General features: G+C 34.6%; 1 protein-coding gene across 1 annotated transcript; it reads left to right on the top strand.

Moving 5' to 3' along the window:
• The first annotated feature begins 2,208 nt into the window (after window positions 1-2,208).
• On the top strand, window positions 2,209-3,132 carry LOC103272438 (olfactory receptor 5AC1-like). The gene has a single exon (XM_008069935.1). It carries the CDS (start codon window positions 2,209-2,211, stop codon window positions 3,130-3,132), a length of 924 nt encoding a protein of 307 aa, XP_008068126.1.
• Window positions 3,133-12,878: the final 9,746 nt, after the last annotated feature.

Raw genomic sequence — 12,878 nt, 5'->3', positions numbered from 1 at the left:
CTAATCTCACTAGAGATGGTGAATGTAGTAGAAATTGGAAATTTTCCAGCAGTATTTCTTTTAAATACTGCCAAAGCAACAGCTCTTCTTTTAAATCATAAAGTTATTTCTTTACATCTAGTCCTTGTTTTATTTGGGCTGTGCTCTTTAAAGCAACTACTAGTTTCCCTTCAACAAAATATTTGTGGCTGATCTTCCTCAAGAAAATTAAAAGGAGGTACACTTAAACTGATATAGTTTGTGCTTTACATGCAAAAGAGTATTCTAAAGAAAATCCTCCTAGCTTCAACATACCTAGATGCACAGGCTTCATAAAAAGTCACTTAAATTAACCTCTATAAAGAAAACTTCATAATGAATAGCATCTTAAAGAGGTAGGAGTGTATTCAAAATAAAATCTGTATTATCCATGTTTTTCTCCATGCAAAAGAGAAATAAAAAATGCATTGCTTGTTCTACAATAATGAGATCATATTATTTATTTCTTACTGTATTTTACTCTTTTCAGATAACTAACTATACATTGTGGCCATTCTCAACTCAATTGATATAGCTCTTTTTTTCATAACTGAATTTTGTCCCATAGTATGAATGTACTGTGATTATCCAGTTATTTCACTGTGGATATGCCTGGTTTTTGACACCTTGAACAACAATGCATTGGATATTATTTGTATATTTATATTTGAGTGGTGGTGCTTTTATTTCTAGGATATATATATGTATGACCAAAGAGTGGATTGAAGGGTATACGTATTTTTTTTTTTTTTTGAGTTGGAGTCTCACTCTGTCACCCAGATTGGAGTGCAGTGGCCGCTCCAGGCCACCGCAGTCTCGACCTGCTGGGCTCCGGCGATCCTTTCGCCTCAGCCTTCCAAGTAGCTGGAATTACAGATATGCGCTAAAACGCCTGGCTGATTTTTTTGATTTATTGTAGAGATGAGGTCTCGCTGCCCAGGCGGGTCTCGAACCCGTCTCAAGTAATCCATTCACCTCAGCCTCCCAAAGGCGCGGGATTACAGATTGAGCCACCGAACCCGGCTGGGTATATGCATTTTTAAAAATTAATAGGCTTATATAAAATTGCTTTTCAAAAAGGTTTTTCACTTTTTACATCTCAGTCAGCAATGGGTATTTTTATTCATTTTAATTTCTGCTAATCTTTGCTAATGAAAATCTCTCTCTTTCTCTCTCTCTCTCTCTGTCTCTATCTATGGCATAGAAATTTGGGCATTTTTTCATTTATTGGCCATTTTACTTTGTTCATTGTAAACTTGCTTATTCATAGCCTTTGCTCATTCTTCATTTAGATTGTTTGCTTTTTCTTATCTATTTTAAAGTTTTTAATATTATAGACATAAATCTATATCTTTCATATTCTTATCTATTTTAAACTGTTTTTAATATTATAGACATAAATCTATGTTTTCATACGCATGATAAAATACATTTCCCAATCTGTTATATGCCTTTTGATTCTGTTAGATAATCTTTTGCTATGTATTAAAATTATGCAGTAGCTACGCTTTTATACTGGCTTTTTTTGGATAAGGATTTATCTAATTCTATGCTACATTATTACCTTCTAAACTTCTTAGAAAATATTTATGTTATGAGGTAGGAATCTAACCTAATTTACTTTAGGACATATAGCCAACAGCGCCAGCACTATTCATTAAATCAATCATCCTTTTCTTACTGGATTGAAATATCATATTTGTCTTATGCCACTTCTCGTGTGTATTAGAGTTTATGTCTGAGCTCTCTTTTCTCTTGCACAGATCCTCTTGTCTACTCTTATGACAATATCTTAATGTTTTGATGATTATGGCTTTCTATTATAGTTCAATAGTAATTAAAGTATTGAACTATCAGTTTTTATATTTTTCTTGGGTAAACATGGAAGCTATTTTTTTCATATGAACTTTAAGATAAGTGTATTCAGTGCTAAAAAATTCTGCTAGGTTGGAAATAATTTGTATTAAATTTACATGTCACTTTAGGAGAGTTAACATCTTAAGACTTGTTATTATGGAGAATTTCGAGTGTTTATACACTTAGACAAATAAGGCAGACATTTAAAACTACTAATAAAATAAGATGTACCTCCTGGGAATATGTGAGTCATGTAATGATGTCACCATTTTTATGACTTTTTTGATGGTTTCCTTACTTATTCTTTCATTGTAGTGATTGGCCAGGTCACATATGGCAGAAGAAAATAAGACTCTGGTGATGGAGTTTGTCCTTACAGGACTTACAGATTGTCAAGGGCTGCAGGTGCCCCTGTTCCTGGTGTTCTTGCTGATCTATCTCATTACTATGGTGGGCAACCTTGGCCTGATGGCTCTCATCTGGAAGGATGCTCACCTTCACACCCCCATGTACTTATTCCTTGGCAGTTTAGCCTTTGCAGATACATGCACTTCATCCTCTGTGACTCCTAAGATGCTTATCAACTTTTTATCGAAGAATCATGTGATATCCCTCTTTGACTGTATGATCCAGTTTTATTTTTTTGGTTCTAGTGCAACTACAGAATGTTTCCTCCTGGTAGTGATGGCCTATGACCGCTATGTTGCCGTATGTAACCCCTTGGTTTACCCAATGGTGATGTCCAACAGACGCTGCACTCAGTTGATAAGTGTTTCATATTTTATTGGTTTTCTGCATTCAGCGATTCATGTGAGTTTGTTAGTTAGGCTAACTTTCTGCAGGTCCAATATCATACATTATTTCTACTGTGAACTTTTACAGCTGTTCAAAATTTCTTGCACTGATCCTATAGTTAATACACTTTTGGTCTTAATCTTTTCAGCCTTTATACAAGTCTTTACTTTTATGACTATCCTCATCTCTTACTCCTATGTCCTCTTTGCCATCTTGAAAAAGAAGTCAGAGAAGGGCAGAAGCAAAGCCTTGTCCACGTGCAGTGCCCACCTGCTCTCTGTGTCTTTGTTCTATGGCACACTCTTCTTCATGTATGTGCGTCCAGGATCTGGACCAGCTGAAGATCAGGACAAAATGTATTCTTTATTTTACACGATAATAATTCCTCTGCTAAATCCTTTTATTTACAGCCTGAGGAACAGAGAAGTCATAGGTACTTTGAAGAGAATAATGAAGAAATAAATAGATGTCAGACAACTTTCAAACTGTTTCTTCTTTCTTAAAAAAAATCTAATTTAATTTTAGAGTCAGGAGTACATGCGAAGATTTGTTACATAGGTATATCATGCGAAGGTGAGGTCTGGGCTGGCTTCTCACTAGCCGGCCCCTCCACTGCCGTGGTGAGCAAGGTACAATAGGTGTCTTTGCATCCCTTGTTCCCCCTCCCTTCCTCCCTTCTTTATTTTCTGCTGGAAAAACTCCAAGTCCTATACATCAGTTTTAGTGGTCAGGATGGTCTGTGAGCTCTGTGGGAAAAGAAAAAAAAGTAAAAGAAAACCAACTTCGAATTATGTTTACTTGAATATGGGTCCAGTGGAAGTTCAATAATATTACCCACAAATAACTTATTTAGAAATATTGTGCTCTTTTTTTTTTTTTTTTTTTTTAAAGAGACAGGGTCTTACTCTGTTACCCAGACTGTAGTACAGTGGCGTGATCACGGCTCATTGCAGCCTCAAACTCCTAAGTTCAAGAGATCCTCTTGTCTCAGCTTCTCGAGCAGCTGGGACTATAAGAGTATGCCACCGCACCTGGCTATTTATTTTATTTTATGTATCTATTTATTTACTTGTTTATTTATTTATTTATTATAGAGGTGGTGGTCTCATTATTTTGCCCATGCTGATCTTGAACTTCTGGACTCAAGCCTCCCAAAGTGCTGGGATTACAGAACTGAGACTCTGCCCCTGGTACCTGTGTTCCAGCTTTATCTGAGCATTTAGCTGTTTGCTAGGGACTTCCAAAACTGTAGGTAGAAATTGACAAGTTTACTGAGACATACTGAGATATATTTACTGAGACACAGCTCTAATTGAAGCTGGCATGTATATTTAGTTATTTAAATGAGTGAGCCCAGTCCACCGCTCTGGGCCTGTGAGTTAATAAGTCTTTGTGGTTCTCTACCATTAACAGTACTCTGGTAGATTGATAAAAATAAAACTACAATTATTGATAGAATATATTTCTGAGCAGAAACTTACTGTTTAGCAATGAAAATTGGAAAAAAAGTAAAAAGTTCAGAAAAAAATCTGTGGATCTTTTGAAGAAAATTGGAAGCTGGCATGAATTAAAGAGTGGTATCAAAATTAATCAGTCTATATTTATAAGACCACAAACTATTTTTTATCAGAGATATTGTACATAGAATGATATCCCCAAAATTTATAATGTTAGGAATATTTCAATTTAATAAAAAGCATCCGCAGAGACCAGTTTTTTGATTGATTGCATTACTATTCCTATCAGTTTCAGTAGGAGCTGACCAGGCAGAAGGAGGAGGAGACTGGATCAGAGAGAAGAAACTAGTTACATATATAAATATATAAGTGAAAAATTGTGCCAGTGAATTCTAAATATAAGTAGAAATATATATAGTGATCATGTTCCTGAATTGTAAGTTAGTGGCTAATAATTCACTGGCACAATTTTATATCTATTATATAGACATAGGTAATTCAACACTTCATAAAACAGTTATATTATTTGAGCAATCTTTTCTCAGCACACTTTAGAAAAATAATAATAAAAATTAATTCTAAGTTGTTGAAGATGAAAACATACTAGTTTTTCTAATATTTGTAAAACATGTTAGTTTTTCTGAAGTTAATAGTCTCAACAAATAGACTAAAATATTATTTAAAGATTTAGGCATATGACAAATATTTTTATCACTTAATTCTGTTTGCTAAATGCAGAATTATTGTAAAAGGTCAACTTGTTTGTATGATCTTAAAATTAATTCCAAAAGGTCCCCAATACCAACATTTATTTTTTAAAATCCCACATAATTAAATGTACTGTCTTATAAAAAAACTCTGTATTTCCAGATACATTTCACAATATTATATAGCCCTTGAGACTCATTTTGCAAACACAGTAAACTAAATCTTAGTTTCCTAACATTTAAAAAAATTTTTCAGTAAAATATTTTTTCTATAATTTACAAGGGCAGTCTTTTTAAAGTAGTCACCCAAATACCTTTGATTATTTATGTAAGTGTACACAAATTTATTTCTTCATGAACATGGTACAACATATTTTATTTGGAGTAACTTTAAAAGAAACTGTTATTTTTACAGTCTTGCTCTCTTTATAATTGCACAAGTAATACATGATTTTATTAGGATTATTTTCAACAAAATCTCAGCAACGATGTCATATTACCTTGAATATAAAGGGATAACAGTTGAGCTGTAGTCTTTTCTTCCAGTTTACAAGTTCCCTGAGCAATTCACATTTAGACAATCTTGCAATGTCAACTGAAGTATGCATGAATTCAGGATAAATTTCTGGGATTGGTCTGAAATTATTGCTGTTCTTAAATGTTCCCAAGTATATTGTAACAGTTGTCAGGATTGTTTATTATATAACCTGCATTTTATGGAATGCAGCTATCCTGAAAAATGTAGACAAGGTTAATATCCCCCCTGGATGCTAGGTGACAACAGTTACTTAAGCGGAGAGACCTTAGACCCTGCACTTTTCCTGTGCTAGATTAACCTGTACTTATTGATATATCAGTTTTTATCAGTGGCTGAGACTTGGCAGCTATATTTGAGTATCCAAAGACCTCTGCAATGTTGCTGTTGTGCTTCATTTGCTATTCTCACTTAAAGCTAAATAAATTTGGGTAATTAGTGTGGCTAAATAAAGACTGGGTGAGTTGGGTTTTCATTGTATGCTTGAAATTTCCTACAGTGGTCTTATGATTAAATGACCCTCATGCACAAAGATAGATAGGGAGAATCCTTGGAAACTTTGGTGCTGGGATGGCTGCTAAATCATCCTTGGCTTGACGTAGTGAAAGTTTTTTGGGGGCAAGTTATTGTGAACAAATCTTATCAATTTGGAAGATATATTTTCAAATCTCTAGGATTAAGAAAAGTGGATTAATGGACTAAAATGAGATAAGGAAAAAATGGCTAAAAACACTGCTTTATTATTATTATTATTATTATTATTTTGAGCTGGAGCCTCACTCCGTTGCTCAGGCTGAAGTGCAGTGGCATGCTCATGGCCACCCCAGTGTCTACCTGCTGGCCTCCAGGGATCTTCCTGCCTCAGTCTTCTAAGTAGCCAGAATTACAGGTGTGTGCTACCATGCCCAGCTAACTTTTTGATTTATTGTAGAGATAAGGTCTTACTACATTGCCCAGGGTGGTCATGAACATGTGGGCTCAGGCAATTCTCTGGCCTTGGCTTCCCAATGTGCTGGGATTACAAACTTGAGCCACTGTGCCCGGATTTGATTATTATTAATGGTATTGGCAAAATAGAAATTTCATCAGGGGAGCACAAAGAAATAGACTTGACTTATAAGAGGTGAGGCAAATATGTAAAATTGAAGTTGACTCATGAGAAGTTTTGCTGGGAACTTGGAAGATATTATATTTACTGGTCGACTAGACGTCACTGACTGTGACCACTGACTATCCAAGAGATGGGAAGACAAAGCCAGATGACCACAGAAACTAGAGGGTACTGATAAATAATTGAAGTATCTTGCCAACAGGAACCTGATGAGATTTTGTTGACCTGGATACTCAGAATCCATACTCAAGGGAGTAATGCTTTTAGTGATAGGGAATCCATTCAGTCTGAATGGAGGGAATTACATGACCTTACTATTATGAACTTCAGAATATATTTCTCACTCAAAACAATAGTATACCATGCTTAACGAATTCAACACGTTACCCTAAAAGGGTACTCACACAATTCTTTCACCTAGTGGTAAATGAAAGATACCTGAAGAGAGTGTAGGAAAGTTCTATGCAGGTGCCTTGGAGTGAATGTAGATAAACAACAGAATTACTCTCAAAGGAAAATACCTCTAACACAAACTATGGTACATTCAGTGATAAGGATGGTTCATCATGGTTGGTGCCCTTGCATAATCTTTGCTTTAGGAGAGTAGAGTACTATCCCGACAGCCACAACAAACTTGTTAGCAAACTGCTACTCCTGGATCTCATTGATGGAAGAAAGGTTAGTGCTATTCCAAAGAAAAGAAATAACTGCAAATGCCCCAGCCTCATGGGATTATTTTTATGGCTAATGCAAGTTGAAGGAGAAAGAAAGAAATTGGTGAAGGTGCCATATAAGATGTGAATTGCTCCTAGTAAGGAGGTTGAAAACTCTTGGTAGTTCAGGCAATGACAATTGTCTCACTGAAAAGACCCGACAAATTTGTTCTATTTACTGCTGTTTGTGATATGTAAAAGGGTATTGAAAAAATAAAGTGGGTAAGCAACGTACAAAGGATAATTCTGTTAATACAGTAGGATAAAAGAAGATCAGAATCTACTCGTAAAATTTCAGCAGAGAAATCCAAAGATGTAAGCTTGGTTTAAATTGAATAGCTTTGAGGTGGTAAACACAGCTTTCTGGTATTACCAAAATCTGGAACACAATACATGGAGATGCCAACAAGAGGCTTGAGAGGACCAAGATAATTTGAGGATAATGTGATCCTGTGGTAATGAGTACTAGAGTAATATTAAAATCGCAAAATGTGAAACTAGGGAAGCCCTGTAGATATGTCATCTGTATCCAAATGTCTTACTGGATTTGATATGTTATAAAAATAGAGGGATTTGACATTGCCAGCTGATTTCTAATCAGGTGTTAGTTGAGTATGCTTCTACCCATTTCTAATTTGAAATAAAATGAGAACCTTTAGATTTCTGCAAACTGTCCTCTGTAGTGAGAATTAAGCAAAATCAAATCCTGAGAGTATGACAATAAATTTCTGCTTTGATTGAAGAAATGGTAGAAACAGGGATATTAGTCTACAACAACTAATTATATAGAAGTCCTGTCCCTGTCAGGTCTCAGAAAAAAGGCAGTTCATAGAGATCAGATCATAGACTACTGATAACTAAATAAGGTAGTTCTACTGATAGTCTTCTCTGTGCCAGGTATGGTAAAAGCTGTTCAAGAAGCATAGCAAACTAAGGGTAACTGGCATGCTACTATAGAGCTGGCCAAGGATTTTTATTTTTATTCCAGTTTCAGAAGAAAGTCAACAAAGTCTTGGGATTTGGATCAAAGGATGCATATCACCTTGGTTCCATAGGCCACATTTCATTGGACCTAGAAACAATAAAACTGGATTTTATAGTATGTTTTTACATGCCTCAGAGAATACTGAAACAAACTTTTTGGGACAGCTAGAATCTCTCTGATGAGACAGACTTGAGTCAATATCCAAGTGGGTAAACAAGTGAGAAGAGATTGGGTCAGGGAAGTTATATGATTCTTGACCTGAAGAAATGCTGGCACAAGGGAGCTCTTCCTTCAATGTAAACTCATTTAAAACTTTTAGAAACCAAGGGTGAAGCCGATCATGATGCCTGAAATGCAGCCTGTGTTCAAGCTGTATCACTTGAAAGTTATCATGTTTGTTCCTATAGAAAAAAACTTAGCAAGTTGCCTTGAGAATGGCAATCATTTGAGATTATGCGAAATGACCCAAGGGAAATTTGTAAAAGTTTGGTGAAAGAGACTTAGATAATACCTTCATGAAGAACTTTAGCTATTCATGAATATTCATGAATAGCTTCATGAATAACGTTCCAAATATGTTATGAGGAGCAATGGGTATTATTAGTACATAGACTTTTCCATCAATCCTCAAAACATCTTCCCTAAATGAGTGCTGGGCTGATAATGAGAGACTAAGTCAAGATTCAAATTACATAGGATACTGATAATTCATGTAGAGAATACTTTCAGCCCTTATTAATTCTGATTCAAATCAAGTTCTTGCCATCTGGAGATTCCCGGTTACTTCTTTCTTCCCGAGCTCCATCAATGGCAGGACTCCTCACTCAGTTGGAATATCAGTGTCAGACTCTCATCAATTGCAATGTGAATGGATTGCATTAGTTCACCGACTTCCAAAATATACTCGGAAATGACCAGTTCTCAATTTTTAGTATTTGCACTGTCAAATTTTTATTGACTTTAAAAATCATTTCAATCCCTTGACTCACTACTGTGATTTCCTCCAAAGTTTAAAAAATGAACCTCTTCAGAAGGTATTTCCAAGAAATAAGAAAGTCAAACAATGTTTAAAATGGATATAGCTGTAATTTGTTCTGTCTAGCTCAGAATACAATTATTATAACGTTTATCTGTATTTTTGCAACTTTCAACACAAGAACAGAGAATAAAAATAACATAATAAAATAACATAGTACATGCGTACTAGACCATTGCACATTAACAAAAATCTTCTGTGATGTTGCTTTCTTTGATCTTGATAAATATTGTTTACTTTCTAATATTTTTATGCATGGCTTCTTGGCCTTTTGGCTAAGATCAAGTGGACTGTCTAATATTTTTATGCACATCTCATATTTTTCACAGATTTCCTTTCAACTAGGTAGAAGGAAAAAGCAAAATACCTATTTCAAGCTCTTCTCATCTCATGCCTAGGTAAACGGTTGCCTAATTTCTTTTACTTAGCATTCTACATCCACCATTCTGTCTCAAGAGATATCTGCCTAACTTACTCTTTCATACAATTTCAATTATTTTGCTAGTGGCTTCCTGTCTTTCCTTATCAATGTTACTGTCACCAGTCTTTCATTTGATTTTCTATTTTTTTTTTTTGCTTTCCATAATAATTTTTTGTTTACATTTTAGTCCTCAGCATTTTATAATTTTTTTCAATTCAAATGGACTTCATTCTAGTCAAGTTACTATTATTTGTTCTTCACATAAATATTAAATTTATTTAAGTAGCAGCACATCTAGTGCCATTCATCAGTCTAGAAATCCTTAACTTTTTTTAAGTTCTCCTGATACCCAGCATTTTAAGTTTCTTCCTTCCCTAAAGAGTATAAATATTGTGACATTGAAAAAAAGTAGAGTGAAAGATTCACTCCAAATTATTTATGAAGTGAGTATTGATTTTATTAATCATATATGCACTTTGTTTCTCTATTATGGTTATTAATATTGCATTGCCTAGGTTACTAGCAGAATTAATAATGGGATATAAAACAAGTCAATGAAGTCTTGTAAAATTATTTATGAATTATTTTTCTATTCCTTTCTTTTTTTCATTGACTAAATACAATGATTACTTGGAAGAACATAGTGCTAAAATGAGTTTCTGGGGAATTCCTTTATAAAAATTTACTAGGCTATTTCTTTTTTCAGTAATCACTAATGAAACTGGGTTTGGTACTCTCAAACAGCACAATTTCACAAAAATCCCTGAATATAGAAGGTTCACTAAAATTGAAAAAAAAAGATTCATGCATATATGTTTGGTGAAGAATATACATGGTCTTATTTGATTTTAAAATAGAAATATACAATTTATAAATTTTTATCATACAAGATATATTCTGTAAAGATGTATTTGTTTAGAAAAATATATGGCATTTATTGTGAAAAGGAAGAGTTTTAAGTATCTTATAAATATTGTATTGTGATTTGCATAGTGCCCTATGTAGTAGGAACTGCAGTATATTGTTTTTATTTTATATTTGTGAAAACAGAAGCACAAAGAGATTAAATAAATTACTCAATATAATTAGTGTTAAGAAAATAAGTTTAAATCCAGGTAATCTGACTTCAGAGTCTTTGTTCCTAATCACCACACTATGTGCTAATAGGTATTTGAGAAGACTCATGGTGTGGGAAAAAGAAAATAAGCAAATAAAAATAAGCAGAGTATGTACAAGAGCCAAAGACTATACAGAAAAGTGAGGGGAAATATTAGAGGAAAAAGAGAATGGGCCATGCCTTTTGTTAAGCTTTAGCCTTTGAGCTCTGGCCCCACTTTCCAATCTAGGGGAGGTAGATTCCCCCTTTCCCCCCTCTCTCTCCAATCTAAATAAGCTATACTTTCTAAATAAACTATATTTTCCAATCTAAAAAAAAAAAGAGAGAGAAAGGATGAAGAGGTATAGAAGTGAAGATGTGGTCAACCACACACCTGCCTATGTCTCTCATCTAACAGGGGAGCCGAGGAAGTGAAGGTCAGCCCCTGGCTAGGTGAGAATTGAGGCTCGAAAAACTGGTGCAGATACTGACACTCTGGATACCACTACTAGGATGAGTAATAAAATCCTTTGTCTCTGATCCAGAATTCTCCTATCTTCAAGCAACAACAATGAAACTGTGACACGCTAACTTATTAGCTTGCACATAGGACAAAAATCTCAGACCTCAGTTCTTGACAATAATGACTTCTTAGGGTTTGACAAATTACCTGCTAAAAATTAGATAATTATGATTAATTCAAATACATCCTGATAGTAAACATTTACACAAAATTTGGTGCTTTGGAAAGAAATACTGGATCTGACAATTAAGTTCACAAATTCATCCTAGAAAGTGTTACATACCTCATTGCTGAATATCACTCTGGTCACCTTTGAAGTACTCTCCCTGTGAAGCTATGCACTGACTCCAGTGCCTAGTCCACCTATGAAAGCATTTTGGAACTCTTTCTGGAATGACCTTCAGAACTGTCATCCTATTACCCTTAATATCCTAAAGGTCATCAAAATAGCTTCCTTTCAATATTTCCTTTATCTTTGTGTAAAGAAAAAAGTCACTGGGGGGCCAGATCAGGGGAGTAGAGAGGGTATTCCAATACAGTGGTTTGTTTACTGACTAAAAACTCCTATACAGTGCATTATTGTGATGCAAGAGCTCCTCTCGGACCATGATTGCACACACCTTTCTCATGCCAAGATTTTCAGCTAGGATCTCCTTAGCTGTTTCTCTATTGATGTTTATTTGGTCTACTATGCTTCTCACAGTCCACAATTTTGACAAATAATTTGATGAATTTTTTGCAATGTTGTTGTCAGTTCTGCTTGTTACTGACCATCTTGACAGCTCTTCATCAGCGATGCTTTCTCTCCCTTCATAAATATGTTTCATCCATTTGTAAACTGTTGTCTTCCTCATGGCTTTATCACCATAAAAACTTGGAATAACATGTCCCTGATTTCACTTCCACTCTTGCCAAGTTTAACAAGAAATTTGATATTTGCTTGTTGCTCTAATTCAAGCTCTGATATTCTCGTGATGGCATACAAAAACATGCTACAATAGTAATGAATGCCACTCAACAAGATAATGCCACATGTCAACACAAACACAGCTGTAAGATACTGATATACCAAGGTTATGAAACCTTACTGAGTTGTTTGTGTAGTACTGCCAATGTAAACACATGGTGGTAAGTATATGAACTTGTCAGAATCTGCATTCATAAAAAAAGGCTGACACTAATTTCTTTAGAACAGTCAGATATTTACAGACTACTTGTATAAAGTTAGTGTAGTTCCTTTTAGAATGATTACTTCTTGGGCCATCTCAGAGTTCCATAATGTAGCAGCTATTTTATGGTAGATTGTTCTCCATTTTTGTGTATATTACAATGCAATATAATTAATTCATTGAGTATCTTTTGAGCTCTTAAAATGTGTCTAGTATCTATTCTATTTATATATACCTAAGTAACATTTGCAACTAACTATTCCATGTAACATTAACATCTATCAACTTAATTAAAAATAAAATCAGATGCTAATAATCGGTAACTCCTTTGAGATTGTTGGCTGTTCTCCTAGTTAATGTGCACATGCTCTAAATTATCTGATTAATCATATTTTTCATAGGGACAAAGTTTTTGTATTGTAATAAACATTTGGTTGATTATGATTCTGACAGGC

This window comes from Carlito syrichta, unplaced genomic scaffold, assembly GCF_000164805.1.
Source record: "Carlito syrichta isolate Samal-C Ts95f unplaced genomic scaffold, Tarsius_syrichta-2.0.1 Scaffold312566, whole genome shotgun sequence".
Classification (NCBI taxonomy): domain Eukaryota; kingdom Metazoa; phylum Chordata; class Mammalia; order Primates; family Tarsiidae; genus Carlito; species Carlito syrichta.
This window is presented reverse-complemented; position numbering and strand designations above follow the sequence as displayed.